Genomic DNA, 20,276 nt, shown 5'->3' on the forward strand with positions numbered 1-20,276 from the left:
CACCAGCTACACACACACACACACACACACCAGCTACACACACACACTCACACACACTTCGGTTTAACCAGAATGGTACAGTCACATTTGTGGTCCCTCCTGTTTATGCCTTACTAACGAATAGATCACTTATATTATGGTACCTAGTGGAAGAACAAATATTGTTTTGAATATGATGGATTTGGCTGTGCGTTTCTCTTTCGCCGATTTGACGGCCGTGTGGTTTTGCATAGTACCAGACGCCACTAGATGGCAGTGGTGGAAAAGGAAAGGTGAAGTCTTCTCATTCACCATATGTCAGCACATTGGAAGAGCTTGACCATCCTCTGTATGTTACTGCTACGGATTGACCGCTAACAGTGGGATGTCTGCTTCGTGGCACTGACGTCTTAGACAACGCTCTGACCACTGCGTAGCTTAATTTGCTGTATACCCCCCCGCCACACGCATGTGCATTCTGGACACACACATTTTTACATGACCTTACACTTTAGGAACTTAGCAGACACACACGCTCTCTATTTCAAGATACGTGAATGCGCATATGGACTCACACTCACACTCACACACATACTCTCTCGCTCTCTCTTTCATCTCTCCTTGGGACTTGAGACTTTAATTGCTGCTCTCGGGAAAGGAGGTGGTAAGCAAAAGAGCGGGAAAGAGAGTGTCTGGCAGCAGCATTTAGGTAACAGTGTGCTGCCCGCCGCCTGTCATGTCGACTAGCCCAGCTCTGCTCTCTGGTAAGAAGCTCTGCTGATTAAACACAGCAATATGTGGAGCGGCCGAGTGGAGTGTCGACAAGCCCAGACGTGCACACACACACACACACTGATAACAGAGGAAGCAAAGTGACAGTGCCTGAGTGTGCTTCTATAACTTTCAACATGGTCATAGTATCATTTTTCTATGGTAGTGCACTATATGACCCATTTGAATATACAGTACCAGTCAAAAGTTTGGACACGCCTACTCATTCAAGGGTTTTTCTTTATTTTTACTATTTTCTACATTGTAGAATAACTTTATTTTATTTTGTATATATATATATATATATATTTGAGGTTCTTCAAAGTAGCCACCGTTTGCCTTGATGACAGCTTTGCACACTCTTGGCGTTCTCTCAACCAGCTTCAAGAAGAATGCTTTTCCAACAGTCTTGTAGGAGTTCCCACGGATGCTGAGCACTCCTTCACTCTGCAGTCCAACTCATCCCAAACCATCTCAATTGGGTTGAGGTCGGGGGATTGTGGAGGCCAGGTCATCTGATACAGCACTCCATCACTCTCCTTCTTGGTCAAATAGCCCTTACACAGCCTGGAGGTGTGTTTTGGGTCATTTTCCTGTTGAAAAATAAATGATAGTCCCACTAAGCGCAAACCAGATGGATGGTGTATCGCTGCAGATTCTGGTTAAGTGTGCCTTGTTAAAAGTTAATTTGTGGAATTCAAGGCACACTTAACCAGAATCTGCAGCGATGTTAATTGTGTTAACCTGTTAATTGAAATGCATTCCAGGTGACTATCTCTTGAAGCTGGTTGAGACCATGCCACGAATGTGCAATGCTATCAAGGCAAAGGGTGGCTACTTTGTAAAATCTCAAATATAAAATATATTTTGATTTCTTTAACACTTTTATTTGGTTACTACATGATTCCATATGTTTCATAGTTTTGATGTCTACACTTATTTTAAAAAATAGTAAAGAAATTCTGAAAATCCCTTGAATGAGTAGGGTGTCCACATTTTTGACTAATACTGTGTACATACAGTGCCTTTGGAAAGTATTCAGACCCCTAGACTTTTTCACATTTTGTTACGTTATACAGCTTTATTCTAAAATTGATTAAAAAAAAATATATATATATATATATATATATATATCACCAATCTACACGCAATACCCCATAATGACAAAGCAAAAACAAGTTTTTAGAAATTTTAGATCATTACTAAAAAAAATGAAATCATATTTACATAACTATTCAGACCCTTTACTCAGAACTTTGTTGAAGCACCTTTGGAAGCGATTACAGCCTCGAGTCTTCTTGGGTATGATGATACAAGCTTGGAACACCTGTATTTGGGGAGTTTCTCCCATTGTTCTCTGCAGTTCCTCTCAAGCTCTGTCAGGTTGGATGGGGAGCATTGCTGCACAGAAATTTTCAGGTTTCCAGAGATGTTCGATCGGTTTCAAGTTTCGGGCTCTGGTTGGGCAACTCAAGGACATTGAGGCTTGTCCGGAAGCCACTCCTGCGTTGTCTTGGCTGTGTGCTTAGGGTCGTTGTCCTTGTTGGAAGATGAACCTTCGCTCCAGTCTGAGGTCCTGAGCACTCTGGAGCAGCTTTTCATCAACGATTCTCTGTACTTTGCTTCGTTCCTCTTTCCCTCGATCCTGACTTGTCTCCCAGTCCCTGCCACTGAAAAACATCACCACAGTGTGATGCTGCCACCACCATGCTTCACCGTAGGGATGGTGCCAGGTTTCCTACTGATGTGACGCTTGGCATTCAGGCTAAAGAGTTCAATCATGGTTTCATCAGACCAGAGAATCTTGTTTCTTATGTTCTAGGAGTCCTTAGGTGCCTTTTGGCAAACTCCAAGCAGGCTGTCATGTGCATTTTATCGAGGAGTGGCTTCCGTCTGGCCACTCTACCGTAAAGGCCTGATTTGGTGGAGTGCTGCAGAGATTGTTGTCATTCTGGAAGGTTCTCCCATCTCCACAGAGGAACTCTGGAGCTCTTTAAGAGTGACCATCGAGTTCTTGGTCACCTCCCAGACCAAGGGCCTTCTCTCCCGATTGCTCAGTTTTGCCGGGCGGCCATCTCTAGGAAGAGTCTTGGTGGTTCCAAACTTCTTCCATTTAAGAATGATGGAGGCCACTGTGTTTTTGGGGACCTTCAATGCTGCGGAAATTTTTTGGTGCCCTTCCCCAGTTCGGTGCCTTGACACAATCCTGTCTCGAAGCTCTACGGACAATTCCTTCGGCCTCATGGCTTGGTTTTTGCCCTGACATGTACTTTCAACTGTGGGACCTTATATAGACAGGTGTGTGCCTTTCCAAATGATGTCCAATCAATTTAATTTACTACAGGTGGACTCCAATCAAGTTGTAGAAACATCTCAAGGATGTTCAACGGAAACAAAAGGCACCTGAGCTCAATTTTGAGTCTCAAATCAAAGGTTGCGGCGTGTGTGAATTAAAAAACACGTCCTTGGGTGGGTGTGTGCGCGTTGGTGTGTGATATAGCTTAGCTTTCAATGTTTTATCTGTTTATGATTTCATACATATTCAGAGGTGTGTGTGTGTGTGTGTTTCGTGGTCAACACAATTACCTGTCTGTTAGCACTGTATGTGTTTTCTGTGCGTATTCACATGTACTTCTGTCTCGACTCGTGGGCAATACGATACCTACCCTTGAGGAGCAGGCATAGTCACAGTCGTGTGTCTCTTTCCGGTATGCCAGTGGGGCTGCAATGAGTCACTAGGCCTTGTTCCTGTCTGTTTGTGCCTGCTACCGTGGTAACGGGAGACCCTGGGAGAGAATTCATATGCTGTTGGCCGTGACACACACACACACACACACACACACACACACACACACACACACACACGCTCTGACCCTCCCCCAGGAACTGACCGTTAGTCATACAGAGGACTATACCAATAAAGACAAGTCCAGGCCTGTTGACAGAGTGTGTGTTGGGGTTGTTGCTAACTTGTATTAAAGTGTGTGGGTGTTTACAGTAGCCTGTGTGTGTGTGTGTGTGTGGATCGTTGCTAACTGGCTCCGTGTTGGTCATTCTTTGTTGGTAGGCAGAGAGAGCGGCCCATAATAACAGGCTATTGTGCAGTGACAGACTGAGGCGTCCACACTACAGTAGCCTGCTTATTTAGTGAAGCCCTGCTAAGTGTATTAGTGGAGCAGCATGAGAGAGGCGTGCTGCCAGCCTGCCAATGCCTTGTCCTCTCTGTTTCCAACACACACACGTGTGCTCACACATACACATACACACACCATTTACCATGACACACACATACACACACAGTTGAAAAAATGAGGGCACACACACAAACACACGCGCTAGCCTATTGTTAGTTCTTCCTCAGTTTAGTTTGTTAAAGGTGTGTGCATTTGACGGCGCTTTCCACTTGCAGCTATGATATGGTTGTTGCTGTGTCTGGCTCCTATCTGTGTTTGCCGGCTAGACTGGCATTCAGGTGTTGCCTTGAACACACATACACGCCTCTCTTTCGACTGTTTGACCCTTCTTCAACACACACACAACACACTCTCACAAACACCACCGTGTTTCACCTATAGCCCTGTGGCTGTTAAATCGTTGTCGCCACTACAAAATGTTTTTTTATTTTATTTTTTATAAATATTTCTGCTTTTTAAAGGGATATCTAGCTGCAAACTAGCATTAACACAATAACTGGAAGTCTATGTGAACAACTAGAACGCTAGGTGTTTCCATAGAGTTCCTTTCATTGTCCATAGCTAGCAATAGCTCATGAAACTGCCTTCAACTCCCTTCAAACTGCATAAAAAGACATTCAAATGGTATCTGGTAATTCATTTGACTGTTAAAAAAAAAAATAATGAATCCCGCACTATCCCTTTAAGATAAGTGACAAGTTATACAAAGTATAAGTCAGCAGAAGTGACCACAACCCCCCCCCCCCACCCACCCACTACTTTTGCCACTGCTGCTGAAAACAATCTTTGGGGAAGCACTGACACATGTTCTCACTCACTCACTCACACACCCTCACTCACTCACACACCCTCACTCACTCACACACCCTCACTCACTCACACACCCTCACTCACTCACTCACACACCCTCACTCACTCACAGACCCTCACTCACTCACACACCCTCACTCACTCACACACCCTCACTCACTCACACACCCTCACTCACTCACACACCCTCACTCACTCACACACCCTCACTCACTCACACACCCTCACTCTCCCTCACTCACACCCTCACGGACGCACGTACGCGCGCACACACACACACACACACATCAGTTGTTAGGTTGAGTTTAAAAGGGGCTGCCTTCACTTCCTATTATGGGGGTCATGTTCTCTCACCCAACCACCAGAAGGGAAACAGAGAGGAATAGAATAAACGAGAAGACGCTCCTCTCTTCGTCCCCTGCTTCTATCACAGAGGAGTTCCTAGACCTACGTAGGGAATAGGCTACCATTTGGGATGCAGACGTCCGACTCCTTCCCAGAGTGTTTGAGGAGGGAGGGTGGTGGGGCTGGGAACACAATGGTCACACCCCATGTTGGCGGAGACAGACGGGAGGTTACCTGCAAGCCAGACAACCCGCAGAGAGTTTCCCTGCCTGGGCTTGTCCTCCTCCTCCTCCGACGTCCTCTTGTCACTCGGAGGCACCGAGGAGGAGTGATGCTTCAGGAGTCGAGGCTGATTTTCAGAATACTTTCACTTCATCAAAAGCTGTGCAGGAGGAGGATAGGGGTTCTGAAGGGATGTAAGATACACTATCAAAGCGGGTATCGACCACACTACCTTGTGTAACAAGGCGTTGAGCCATGGTGCTCCTGAACTCCAAAACGTTCATTGGAACTTTACCGACGCTTCTGCACTCCAACCTTACGGTTTGCGGAGCACTTTTTTTTTTGAAGACCCGAGCTACGTTAGGTCAAATGGGTTCAATCCATTCATGTAAGGTTGTCGGTCTAGATGTAGTACGAGTTGAGGATCGTGCTGGTTAGCCGTCTGACAGTGTGGAGTTGGTTGTCTGTCTGTAATGTAGACCTAGATGTGTGCTAGAGGGGGCTGTGTCCCAACTGGCACTCTCTATTTCCTGTGGGCCCTGGTCAAAAGTAGTGCACCATATAGGGAATCGGGTGCCGTTTGGGACGTTGCCCTGGAGGTCTCCGAAGGGCAGTGGAGCCCATCACTCTAAATGACCAGATCGACTCTACTGGGCTCTTAGATAGGGCTCAGCGCACAGGCACAAGACTAAGTGCCGAAGTCCAACTTGGAAGTTTGGAGTTCTCTATAAAGTTAGGCTATTTTCTTTGCCATTTCTCCCCTTAATTAGGCTTGGGTGGTATACTGTGTCTACTGGGGTATTTTTAAATTCCGACGGTACGATTTTTCAATACCTTTTTAAAAACGTATATTTTGAGGCACCCTAAAGCGTCTGTTTTTTTTAAAATTATTATTTAACTAGGCAAGTCAGTTAAGAACAAATACTTATTTACAATGACGGCCAAACCCGGACGACACTGAGCCAAATTATGCGCAGCCCATTGGGAATCCCACTTACGGCCGGGTTGCAATGCAGCCTGGATTCGAACCAGGGTGTCTGTAGTGACGCCTCTAGCACTGAGATGCAGTGCCTTAGACCGCTGCGCCACTCGGGAGCCCTATCTGAGATGTGCCAAATAAATGATCACCAGCTCAGGGCTCCAGCTATTCAGTTGGCTCGCTAACTTAGTGGCTAGATTGCAAGATCAAGTTTCTTGGTTACAGCTTCTTAAATATGTGTATTATGATATTTTATTTTTACATTTGGAAAAAAATGGCACCGCTTGTGTGCACTGCCGGTAATACCGTATACCGCGGTATGGTACAGGAACGGTATGACGGTGTGAACATCTGGATACCACTCTACCCTCCATCTAGTTCCAAACTACAGGCCCGCGAAGCCAAATGCAGGCCCCGGGCAAAATTAATTTGAGGCTCTCGTTCATCCAACAGTCTTAACAGTCACCTGAGGGTCGTCTTTAACCACGTATGATACAATGAGATCCAATACATTTTTCCTGGTAAATAGAAAATATCAAGCTAATGTATTTAATGGTGATATTAGACATGATACAAGTGGCCGTCTTGTGATGTTTGGCTGAACTCCGACGTGGGCCTCTCCTCTCGCACACCTGTGTGCTGTCTGGCCCCTCCCCCTGCAAGACTCGACAGGAGGAGATCCCACCAGTTTAGCTGTGTGTGTGTGTGTGTGTGAGAGAAACTGAACATGGTGTTGTTACACACTCGTCATCTGAAGGCTGGAGAGGATGTCCCCTCATAAAGATATTAGGCCAGGCCAGGGGTTATCTAATGGAGGGCAGGGAAACTTTATTTCAATGCTCTTGCTCAAAGCGACCTGAGCCTCACCTGGCAGCATGCTTTGAGGGGGGGTGGGGGGGGGCACACTTCTCTTAACAAAAGGCAGAAATGTGCTCCCTGGGGCAGTCTGGTGTTAAGAGCGATTTGCCCCTACTCGCAGCAGACAGGTAGAGCCCAGTGCCACTCAGGTTTCACACGGGGGAGGTGTGTGTGTAGGAGGCGGATCGTAGGAGTACTAACAGTGGTGCAGGGTGTGTGTAGGTGAAGCGACGTGTGTGTGTGTATATGTACGGGGGGGGGGGGGGGGGGGGTGCGTTTGTGTGGGTGAGGGGGAGAGAAGAGGAGCGCACCACAGGCCAGAGCAGCTGCATGGCATGATGCCTCCTCTTCTTCTCCCTCCCTGGAAAGGAGCCCAGTGCTAATATGGAACTGCAGGCCCGTCAGGAGACGACTGACTGGATGTGGGCTGCTGCCTTAATTCCAGTAATACACAACTCAATTACAACAACCCAAGAATACACACTCTCCCTCTGTCTACGTGCCTCTCTTTAACCCTTGCTCTGTTTTCCATCTCTCTTTTTTTTTTCTCCTTCTCGCTATCTCTTTCCCTCTTCCCCATCTCTCTCTCTCGCCTTTATCGTTTTTGCCTTGTGACAGACTGACACTCCTTTGACTCCTCATGATGGGAGAACATGTGCTGTGTGAACGCCGCCCGCTCTGGTCTCCCTCCTCTCTGAAAGCATAAGCCTTTGCTTTTCAGATGCCATGAAGTTGTGGCCCTGAAAGGGAAGTTGCGGGTGTTTATGCAGCTTGTCACATTGATGGAGAGCGCGTGTCTCACAGCACACAGGCAGGCGGAGTGCTCCTGTACACAGACACATGCCAGCGTGCGTGCACACACCACACACACCCACACACACACACCATACGCACTTCTCTTCACCTTCATCCCTTGGTCTTTTCTAGCTCTCCCCGCGAGCTTAGTACTGGTATTGTGTGTGTGTGTGTGTGTGTGTATACAATAGCACTCTAGGTTGTCTGGACCTGCTCCGTGGAATGCCCTCACACACTCCTCCATCTCACATCTTCTCCCTCTATCCCTTTTATCTCCCCCCCCCTCCCTTCCCTCCTCTCCTTTGAGCTGCTCTTCCTCTGGAGTGATTAGCGAGGCTCAGTGAGAAGTGCTCCTCTGTTTCCTCCTGTGGTAGTGGAAGACCTATAGGAGTATTAGGTGTGTGTGTGTGCGCGCAAGGTTTTACTGTGTTTGCTCTGGGCGGCAGGTCACAGCAGAAATGCCCCGCCCCTGACCCACACATACACACATCTGTTTGCTCTCTCCTCTTAGAGGAAGCCTAAGCATCTGCCGTAGGACAAGATGGCACTTGTCTGTTGCGTGTGTATGGAGCGACGTAGCATGTCCATGAGTTTTATGTACTGTTGCCTGTACTAGGGTTCTGGATTCCTGAGGAGCAACATTTCATCACACTGTTGCGTTTTACATGGGAGGATGCTTGGGGCTATACGTTTGATTTGGAGCTCTTTTCTTATTTTTTTTTGTCCTTTGCAGATTTGCCAATCCTCAGTCCCTCAGCCATTTTACCAGAACAAGTGGCACTGTCTTATTTTTCGGATCTCGAATTGTCCCTTTAATCACTTAGGGGCCATTTGATGCTGCTCTTGCTCTCTCAAGGGCCCCGTTGTGTTTGAATGCATTGGCAAATGAATTGGCTGCCCCTTTAGGTTAAGCTTTTACTCTCCTCTAGATCTGTACATCAATTTGGTGGTTTGAAAAAAGCATTTTGTTGGCTTTCCCCTCATGTCCTCACATAGACAAATAGATGGTGAAAGAAGTGCTTTTATCATAAATGGACGTTAGAGGCTGTATTTTCAAAGCTGAGTATTTTTTTCTTTTTTCCTATATCCTCTGACTGTGCCCCAAATGGGAAGGCCTATGGGCCCTGGTCGAAGGTAGTGCACTACATAGGGAGTAGGGTGCCGTCTGGGATTCAGACTCTGGCATTAATTGTAGTGCTAGTTTAGAAGTTTTCTCGTAAAGAGGAAACATCAAAGATTGACTCTGGGCCAACTTGTCCATTTTCTCCGGGGCTGGGAGTAGACAAACACTACATTTAGAGTTGTCATAACGCCGCTTTAAAACATACTGCTCTGTCTATCCTTTCATCTGCAGCCAGCTCTCTTCCTGTCTTAGCTCTCTCACACACACCAAACTCCCGACCATGGATGGGCTCTTGCACGCACACGGTACGCACAAGCTCACACGCAACGCATGTGTACACATATTTGTGTTGTGTTTTTTTATTTTTTATTTTTATTTTACATAGAAGGAACAGGGAGCATGTCTGATGTTAAAAGCACATGTGGGTCTGCCCCCCCATCCCCTCCTCTCTGACAGAGGACTGTTTATACCCCTCCCTGACAGCCAGTGGAGGAAACAACTTCCGTCTTCCCAACAGCTGGATCAGAGGCCCTCCCTACACCCGGCCAGCCAGCCGCTCCCAGTCCCAATCACGACCTCCTAACCTCCTCCCTCATCCTTCTCTCCTTTTCCTCCCCCTGTCCCCTCCTTCCTCGCTGAGGCTGGGAGCCAGGGCGGGCTGTCCACGCTCCCTCCGACACATCCCTGGTGTTTTGGTGACCCCGCGCCCTTACCCCATCCCCCTATTCCCCTGCATCTGTTTCACAGGCCCCGCAGCAGCAGTCCCTGGATGGTTGTAAATCTCTCCTTGCTCTGCCTGAGTGTGGAGGATAAAGGGGCAGGGGACATTTTTGGAGACTGTCCACCCTATCAGAGACTCAGACAGAAAGAGACGGGGTAGGCTGTTGGACCTGCCTTTCCCAGGCCTTGTCTCAATGCTCATCTACCCTCCTCTCCTTGCCTCCTCCAAGACCACTAAAAGCAACAAATGAAAGCACTAATGTGTGTGAAAGAAGTACAAGGCAATGGAAGCTGTTTCAGGCCATTGGGGGACACGTTTACGCAACCTTACCTGTCACCTATCAGTGATCATCAAGAAAAGGTTACAAGGAACGGAAGCCTCTGAGGAGTGTAGAGACACGTCCCTGGTGCTCCTGACAGAGTGATCGGTGGGAAAAGAGGAAGTGGAGGAAGTCGTGATGTGGGACAGATGAGCGCCCAGTGAGGATTCCGACCGTCTCTTTCCCTCCCAGCAGGGCCCCAAGGGCCCCATTCCTGCAGATCCTCCTGTCACTCAAGACACAGTCTGTCTCCCAAATGTCCTATGTAGCGCACCACTTTTGACCATGGACCCATAGAGCTCCGGTCAAAAGTTGTGCTCTATATGGAGAATTAGAATGCCATTTGGGATGCATTGTCTGACAGCACCGTTACTGTTCACACACTTAGGCCCCTGTTAGTTGTCCACGGCTCGAATAAGAGGATGCGGTAATAGGAAAACCACACACTTCCTCCCTCGCATGGTAAAAATAGAGCCGTCTGTTTTAAGTCTTTTCTTTTAGTTTTTTAGTTTTTAGTTTTTTTTGAACAGATGAAATGGGGGATTTTCTCAATGTCTTCCCTGCACATGGGCTACCAGGGGTTAGATTTGGATTACGTTTACTGCTGAATGCTTTAAGTTGCCAGGTCTTCTCGTTTTGTGTATTAGATTATTTTATCAGACTTCTTCCCATCGCCCACTGACAATAGCTAGATTTCCATCCTATTGGCGACAGATTTTCAATACGAGTTCTAAAACCTGCATCAAAACAATATGCCAGTTTTCCCGCCAGCGATGTTCCCATCAAACGGGCTTTTTGCACATCAAAGGCTTTGCGTAATGACACAGTGCACATAAAAAACACTTTTGCCATTTAAATGTACCACATAAAAAATACAGGTGAAATTTCCAGACGTATTTTCAACTCACACAAACTGTTGCGTTTTATGGACAATGTGCCCATTTTGGTCTTGGTACATGTGCTTTAGCCAACAGCTCGCAGATACGGTGCAGTTAGGCTAGCCAACATGATGAGATTATTATGGGTTAGAGTGAGATTTTTTTTTATTTGTCAAATGGCAGCCTAGCATTGCACATCATGTCACCAGAATAAGACCCTCAATGTTTATTGGAAAGAAGCTTCAAGCTCGTCACCATGTCTTCTGTAGCCTAATAAATTGCAAGCTTTCCCGAGTCGTAGTGGGAGTTCCAAGTTTACTTCGAATTTATGGCTTCCTCCTACATTTCTTGCTTAATTCATTTTACAAAGCCGTCGACTTTTGTGAATACTTCCTGTTTCTATCAGGCCGGTTCTGACCCCCCCCCCCCCCCCCCCCCATGCGTCAGGTAATTCCTCTGCGTGAAATGGTTGGATGATATCCTGGTTATAGATAAAATAAACTTGATGTATGTTTTCAGAGATGGTGTTTTGATTGTGCTTGCAATGACACATTTCACTCTTGTGGTGGCGTTAAGGAATTCAATGTTTGTTTGCAGTTTTTGCTGTACTATGTGTCACTGGGACAGGTGTGTGTTCTCTCAGGACCAGCTGGAAAGCCGTATTTAGCGGAGGGAGTTGGAGTGGTGTGTGTGTTCTGATGGGTGTCGTCGGCCGTCTCTGTGGTTCGTTTGGGATCAGCGCTGTTCCTTCATGGTACTTACCTTCGCGGGACTGACTGACATGAGTCGGACCTCCCAGATTCGTCTGCGTGTGATAGAAGTCGTGGAGACGGAGAGACAGCTGGAGGGGGGGGGGCTCTTTCCAAGGTGTCGACCCTGATTATGGATGTGCTGTGTGCCACAGTCAGACTATGCCTTGGTATTGAACACATTACAGTTGATTCTGTTCAATGTGTCTGTCTGCCTGCTTATGTGCGCGTTCACACACGCCCGGGCGCTCGGCGGCGGGCAGTCCACACCTGTGGCTCTGAGGGATTATGGCAGTGATTTAACATAAACACTCTGTCACCCCGAGATTATCAGGCCGACATTACCCAGTAAGATTGATTATCCAGGCTACTTAGCTGCAGTACAGACCATCTGAGTGCAAAAGGTTGGCTTTAGAAGCCTGGGAACTCTGGCTCTCTGTGATTTTTACCATGATTTACAACCCTCCCAAAACAACTCACAAATTACATAGATATTTTCTGAATTTCCAGCTTGAGTGTCTTGCACAGTTTTTACAGTATAAAAGACTTGTCATTACTCTGCGCTGGTATGTGAAATACAGTCTCAATCGTGTCCAGGTAAAGTAAGATCAGTGATGTTATGATTTTGTTGGAAGAATTAAGAAATATGGGACGTGTATGGATTCCTTTTTCTCAAAACCCTCTCAAATTCATCGTCCTCTGTGTTTGATCACACTGCTGTTTTCCAACATTAAACCTGTTGAATCCAGTAGTGTGCCGCGAGCTAAGATAAATCCACTTAGGAAATGAAATCTCCAGATTTTGCTCGTTAACCAATTTTACAGTTTAGTTGTTGACATCTCGCCCTTTTATAAAAGCTGTGTCGATGTCTGTCAATAAAAACTGTACAAGAAACTACACAGCTCGTCTTCACCTGGCGTTTGTTTTCCCCGCTCTGCTACTTTGTTTAGTCTGGCCCCTCTGGTGACCCCGGGTTGAACCTGTTCAGGCTCCGGGCTCGACTCCTTGGTTCTGCTCTCCTCAAACATCTGGTTCCTAGATGAGCCCTCCAGAGCCAGCCCTGATTCATGGCTTTGCCACTGACGGGGCGCGTTTTGCCCGACGACATTCCGCTTTCTGCGTCCGCCTCCTGCAGCCCTTACGTTTTTATAGCGTGTTACAATACAGATTTAGAGACGAGTCAAGTGACATGGCGACGGCCCGCTCTTCTGCTTGTTGCATTAAGAGATCGGCTTTCAGTCAAGACAGGATTGCGCATGCAGACGTTCAAAGAGTCGGATCACCCCCCCCCCCCCCCCCCCCCCCCCCCCGACTGTAACCTTGCTTGTGACAAGAGAAGTTAACTCATTTCATTTTTTTGAATGATGACAGTTTGGGACGGGAGCCTCCTGACCAAGCAGTGAACTCGGCCCTGTCTTGAGTTGGCTGATGCTGGACCGGAGCACCATGCAAAAACAACAGGGGCTGGTCTTGGCACCGAACGTTACCCACAGAAAGCCTTGCGCTGACACTTTCTCTAATACAGTCTCCCTTCTCTAACGTCTGCCTTTCTCCTTTCACATCAAACTCTAGAGAGGGGCATCCCCCATATTAAAGAGATTACGGTCTCTCTTCTCTCCATCTGTATGGAGCAGTTGTTCAGCCCGGACCACACTGTTTCACAGTCTAATTACAGGTCAATTAAAGGATTTTCCCTCAGTCCCTTCTCCTGCTCCGGCCACCGAAGGCTTACAGCCTTTACAGCTCAGCAGAGTGGGAGTGAAAGAGAGATAATTTCATGTGGAGATCAGCCGAGAGAGGGACCTGAAAGAGGGGATTGGGAAAGGCCCGGAGTCCCCTGAAAAGGGGCCTCTGGGATAGAGGCCAAAGGATTATTGGAATATTCATGACGAGATAAAGGGGAGAGCGGCTGAATAGCAGTGTCTCAGGGCTCATCTCTTAGGTAAACATGCGCCTATATAGATTATATTTTTTTATTCCTCTGAGGCAACATGCAAGGAACGGCGACTCTGTCCACTTCGTGTGTTGCATTTCCGTACGCCTCAAAAGGAAAGCCGCCTTGTTGTGGCCTTTTTCTTTCCCTTGTCGTCTTGTTGGACAAACAGATGGGGAAGAGAAATAAATATCTATTTCTCACTGTTGCTGCCCAAAATATTGGCTTTTTCTGAAAGCTGCCATTCAGAGCCGTGCGTGCCCTCGCTTTTCTCCCGCAAGATGGCAGGGCCTTCTTTATAACACCATTATAAATTAAAGTGAATTGCGGACCGTTTACCTATCAAATTCTGGTAAAAAAAATATATATTGAGACCTCCTACAGCTATAAGGTAAGAGAACTGCTAAAACACTGTAAAATGGACTTCAGGTAAGGTTACCCCCTGTGGTTGACCTGTTGCAGTAAGTGGTCCACATCGAGCAATTAACTCGACACAATAGCTCCCGTGTCACAGTCACATCTAGACTCCGTTCAGCAGTGACGCTCTGAAGGTGAGCCAGGGGTTTTCCCCTCTTGTTTTGATGTACCCTCTCCTCCTCCCTTTTTTTTCCCCCTCTTCTCCCGCGGGTCTGGGTCAGACAGATGTTGCTAGTACTCCTCATCCGATTGAAATGATGTTTAGCGGCAGGATCCTGGCCCACACTCCTCCTCCCGGTATGTGTGCTCCATAACTTTCTTTTTGAGCGGTATGGTTCGAGAGTGGGGCTCCAGCCGGGTAAGGTTTCAGCCTCGCCACACCTGCCGTGGTAGTGGAGCTGTGGAGCCGTGTCAGCGTGCCCTCTCTCCCAGCCCTAATGCCTCCATTAGGTGTTGTAATCTCCCCTTACCGCCTCCCTATTGTGCCCTGACGTGTTTACTGAGTATCAAAGGCTGGGGAATTTCTTTTTGCCACCTGCCAGGAGAGAGTGTGTGTGTGTGTGTGTGTGGAGAGAGAGAGAGAGGAGGGGGATAGGTGCTTTTCTGACACTGCTTGTGCTGTTTTTCCACTGTGTTTGTGTGAGGTCAGTGTTTTCTCAGCACTTTTAGTGTTATATTTCAGGGCTCCGAGGTGTGTGCGCGCGCGTGTCCTCAAAGGCTGCCGTGTGCCTTTCATCCGTCAGAAAGGGATACCTCTGCACCCGTTCCCCTTCAAAGGGTCTCGCACGAGCCCCTCGCTCTAGGATGAGGTTACCCTCTAAAGCACGCATGCAGCTCCCACCTTTTGTGTTGACCTGAAATGGACACTTAAGACATCGTTGTTCCCATGTCTAAACCGCTATGATTTATTGTCCCCGTGGAAATCGAGGCGACTTATGGTTTTGAAGCTTTCCGACCTTTTTGAGTCAAAAGTATTTGAAGATACTCTTCTGATTTGCATCTCGTGAGGCTGATTGGAAGTAGCTGAGTTGCAGTTTGTGCCTCAGAGTTTTGTTTGAGTTTGTGCTTGGGGCAGCTCCAGTCGGATTAGTCTACTGGAATAGAGCGCGAAGGAGAGACGGGGCCAAGGATGGGTGCAGCTGGCACTGCTACTCCCCTATAGGCCTCTTTTTCTCTCTCTCTCTGGCCCATAGACTTTACTCTTGCCATTGTTAAATCAGTGATTTAAAGAGTCTCTGTTACTGCAGTCCCTCGTGTGACAGTACATGTTGTCATATGGACGGATTTCTCCTCGAAACGACCCCAACGGCGGGAGGTGGTGACTCAACGTTTCTCCAGTATATTTTCCCTTTCATGTGGAATGTTGTCATGGTATCTCCCGTCCATTAGCTAGACGTGTGCCTGGGGGGACATAACATGTCATCGGTTCGGAGGGGAGGGGGGGTCTTTGATGTGGTGGTGGCGGTGAGCTTACTTGAAATGGCCCAAAACTCTCCTCTTCATCAGAATATTTCACTGAAGTGGTCAGTTTTTTTTTTAGGTTTGAGGGCTGTCAGTGGGGAACCATCTGCTGTTGGGCTGAAATAAGAGGTGACAGTGGAGGCACAATGGCCTGTGACAAGTCTGTTATTCTGCAACATTTCAGGGCGTTGGTTTCACAATTCACAATTCACACACTGTGAAGGTATGCCATGGGCTATTATGAACACTGAACAAAAAATAAACACAACATGTAAGGTGTTGGTCCCATGTTTCATGAGCTAAATCAAAAAATCTGAGAAATGTTTCATATGCATAAAAAGCTTATTTCTCTCCAATTTTGTGCACAAATTTGTTTACATTCCTGTTGGTGAGCTTTTCTCCTTTGCAAAGATAATCATCCACCTGACAGGTGTGGCATACCAAGAAGCTGATTAAACCGTATGATCATTACACAGGTGCACCTTGTGCTGGGAACAATAGAAGGCCTCCCTAAAATGTGCAGTTTTGTGGACTCACCTTCCATGGCCACAGTCACGCTGGAGAAGTGTGCTCTTCACAGATTAATCCCGGTTTCAACCGTACCGGGCAGATGGAGTGTATGGCGTCGTGTGGGTGTGCAGTTTGCTGATGTCAGCGCTGTGAACAGAGTGCCCCGTGGTGAGGTTAATGTATGGGCAGGCATAAGCTACGGGCAACGAACGCAATTGCATTTTAACAATGGCAATTTGAATGCACAGAGATATCGTTACGAGATCCTGAGGCCCATTGTCATGCTGTTCGTCTACCGCCCTCACCTCATGTTTCAGCATGATAATGCATGGCTCAATGTCGCAAGGATCTGTGACCAAAGATTCATACCTGTATTCCCAGTTGTAAAATCCAGAGATTAGGGCCAAATGAATGGATTTCAATTGACTGGTTTCCTTATGCGAACTGTAACTCAGTAAAATTTTAAATGTCGCGTTTTTATATTTGAGCTGTAACTTGTGTCACTGGTAGTTGGTCGCCACGGTTCTGAGAAACATCTCAAACTCCTTGGGTTGTCTCGCAAATACTAACACAATAGAATAGAATAAGCCTCTTTTAGCAGAATCAACCACTCACAAGTGGTTTTCTGTGACGTACTGTATGAACTGAGGCATCTTGGATGCTCCATATCAGGGTTGGGGTCACTTCGAAGTCCGTCAATTCAGCAAGTTATTTAAATTGAAAAATTCTAAAATATGAACTTTTTAAACATTAAACAATTTGTTGAGAATTCATTGAAAATTTTAAAAAATCCACAAAGTCAGATTTTTTTTCTTTACTTCTTGAATTGACTGTCTTCAATTTGGAATTGACCCAACCCTGCTCCATATCCGCTGTTTGTTTTAAATTCTCAACTAACCCACTCCCTTTGGTCTTTCCTCCTCTGCAGAGAAAGTCCGTGAGATTCAGGAGAAACTTGAAGCCTTCATAGAAGCTCTTCACAAGGAGAAGTAGAGCATCAGGTATCTGACTCTCAGTGATCACATTGTAGATATCTCACATGTGCTACAGTACATTGACTATTAGTGGCCAGCATTGTACAGAAATGTCTCTAACATACCTCAAATCATGTGAATACACACAGTACCAGTCAAAAGTTTGGACACACCTACTCATTCCAGAGTTTTGCCAGCGGTTAAGAGTGTTGGGCCGTTAACTGACAAGTTAATCAGTGGGTAATGAAAGTTTTTATTAAATAAAAAGTTGGGGGACAAAAACAAAGTGCCCCCCCCTCCCTAATCTTATAGTGAGTGGTACATGCTCAGTCTGCCCTATGGCTCAGCCCAAACACTACATCATTCACGCACCTCTGTCTCTCTCTGACTCTGAATTGCACCAAATGGTTTCCAGTTAAAAGTATCGTTCCTGTACCGGAGCCCATGTATCTAGATGCACATCCCTTAGCTTCTATTCAAATGATGCAGCTCATTGCTGGTTGATAGTGTCACTGTCCCACCAGTAACGAATGTTCTGTGGAATCATTTGAACTATCTCACCCTTTGTCTTTGCAGAAACCATTGGAAGCAAACCTGCGGATCCCAGAAGCAATGCACTGATCAAAGAAAACAACCCCCTCCACCTCTGTAAATGACTACTCCCCCACCCCCAAATCTGATTTTAATGTCTATGGCTTAGCTTACAGCTCCCCTTTACACACCTCACCGACAAGAAAGGAGGGGAATGAAAGAAGGAGCCGCAGCACAGGGAAGAGAAGTGGAGTGTGTCGGACAGAGCCCTTTTAAACTGAGCTGGGTCCGTTTACCAGCGTGGCAGAGCATCGAGCACTTTCTCAGATCTGGGTGGGCTCCCTATCACAGCCTCATGCCTTCTCCACAGGGCTTTAAAGGCCCTGGATGTGTTCACCAGACGTGTCCTCTTCACACACACAGCAATCCAACAACTGTCTCCTGCCTCTTCTTTTTTTTTTTTTTTGCTCGTCTTTTCACTCTTTCGACGGGGAGGAAAAAGACGAGCTTGAAGTTACACACCACCTGACTAACCGAGCGACATCTCTCTTGCTCTCGACGATGTTGTACAGGTTTTCTCTCTCTTCACACTTCCTTTCCTTTGGTTGGGACTTTGTTTAATTGGCTTCAGCACCGGTCAGAGAGTTGCTTCCAAAATAGCACTCTTTTCCCTATGTAGTACATGAATTTTGAGGACTTCTTATTGCTATTGCACTTTAGTTAGCCCAGTGGCTAGCTCTAGTCCAACTCTTACAACTTATCGACGTCACTGAACCCCATAGTTCACACTGGTACAACAGTCAACCGCCATCCTCCCAAAACTCACATATATTAACAGTGGTTCATCTATTCCACACAATATAATGTAGATTTTTATTTTGTCGAAGCAGACCTGATTTGAGAGTTGTGCCTGCTATTTGATAGGAAGTGTGCACGAGCCCACTAAGTACCTCTCTCTGGGACCTTCTGTGTGTGTGTGCACCTCATCATCATCACAAGTTTATGTGATAGCAGTTCATTTCACAACGGGACTAAGCAACCTCTGTACCATGTTCGTTCTGGAAAAGATCCCGCTTTGGTTTCTATTGGACTAGAATCCAGTTCAATCTGCAGTGGATGGAACCACATTGGTGGGGGAAGGACGCTAGTGACCTCACTCGATTCAAACGTGGTGATAAAGCACGGATTGGGTTCCTGGTACTGGACTCAACCACACACCATCCTCCCCTCCTTTGACTCGTACTTTCACTGTTTCTGCTTCTCCATGATCTTCTGCCTCTCCATGATCTTCTGCCTCTTTTTTCTCGCTCTTCCCTCTTCCTCTCCTGTTGAGCCCTCTCGTCTCCTCTGTCCACCTCATCCTAATCTCTATGCCTCTTTTCTCTCTCTTCTCTCTCTTTTCTCTCTCTTTTCTCTCTCTCTCTTCTCTTTCCCCTTTCCCCTTCACTCTTTCCCCTCTCCCCTTCACTCTTTCCCCTCTCCCCTTCTAAAGCCTATCTCATGATAAGATGCACTAAAGGAGTTAGTCGCATTCTTAACCCAGCTCATTCATATGTGTATGTGGGTTGTGTACATGTACATTTAATACCAATCATGCATCTGTTATTGCTTATGGGAGGAATATCAGAGTTCAATGTGCTTGTAACAGTATATCCATCGGTCGGTTCAACACGTACAGTTCTCTTTTATGTTGTAGAATGAGGTGTTTGCATGGTATAGCCCTTCAGATGTGCTTTATTTATTACGGATTTGATTGTGTTTAAGAAAATAAGTGAAAATCAAATTGACGTTAATAAAAAAAAAAGTAGCATTTTCCATGAAGTCATGTCCATGTTCTGTTGACTACATCCGTCTACCTTCTGCTGCCGCGGAGTGTTCTCGAAGTGTTGAGGACAAGACAAGCTAACACAAACCTCGGCCGAGCGCTGCGGGGTGGCCGTCTGATCGCCTCTGACCCCAGAACATCGGTGGTCGTTTTTTTGGGGGGGGTTCGTACCCCAGCGATTCTACATGTTGAACAGTTCATACCCAGCGGGCGATCTTCTGCCGCACGGACGACGGTCTTGTTGGTCTGACCTTTGACTGAAGACTTTTAGTTTTTCCCTCGCAGACATAGTATGCATCATCCTGAGCTGCGGAAATCCCCTGTGCGCCCTCCTTCAGGTCTGTATCTCATTTGTCGACATTGAGTAATGTAGAACTTGAATGGTAAAGGAAAACAAAAAGTTGGCTTTGTGCTTGTTGGGAGAGTATATGAAATCACTTAAATGTCCACCCCGTTTGTATACAGCACGCTTCTTTAGACAGCTGTGTTTAGTGTGTCGTTGTTGCTCAAACCTACAGTGGAAGTCGGAAGTTTACGTACACCTCAGCCAAATACATTCAAACTCAGTTTTTCCACAATTCCTGACATTCAATCCTAGTAAAAAAAATCCCTGTCTTAGGTCAGGATCACCACTTTATTTCGTTTCTTTCATCACATTCCCAGTGGGTCAGAAGTTTACATACACTCAATTAGTATTTGGTAGCATTGCCTTTAAATTGTTTAACTTGGGTCAAACGTTTCGGGTAGCATTCCACAAGCTTCCCACAATAAGTTTGGTGAATTTTGGCCCATTCCTCCTGACAGAGCTGGTGTAACTGAGTCAGGTTTGTAGGCCTCCTTGCTCGCACACGCATTTTCAGTTTTGCCCACAAATTTCCTATA

At 46.6% G+C, this 20,276-nt stretch overlaps 1 protein-coding gene across 8 annotated transcripts in view; it reads left to right on the plus strand.

Moving 5' to 3' along the window:
- Positions 1–19,390, plus strand: part of opa1 (OPA1 mitochondrial dynamin like GTPase) — a 58,488-nt gene extending 39,098 nt beyond the window's left edge. For all 8 annotated transcript variants that reach the window (XM_036977817.1, XM_036977818.1, XM_036977819.1 and 5 more), the window contains 2 exons: positions 16,993–17,065; positions 17,615–19,390. In XM_036977817.1, coding sequence (XP_036833712.1) covers positions 16,993–17,057 — 65 coding nt within the window. In that variant the 3' untranslated portion in view covers positions 17,058–17,065; positions 17,615–19,390. The remainder of the gene's footprint in view (positions 1–16,992; positions 17,066–17,614) is intronic.
- The last annotated feature ends 886 nt before the right edge of the window (positions 19,391–20,276 follow it).

Source organism: Oncorhynchus mykiss, chromosome 5 (assembly GCF_013265735.2).
Source record: "Oncorhynchus mykiss isolate Arlee chromosome 5, USDA_OmykA_1.1, whole genome shotgun sequence".
NCBI lineage: Eukaryota > Metazoa > Chordata > Actinopteri > Salmoniformes > Salmonidae > Oncorhynchus > Oncorhynchus mykiss.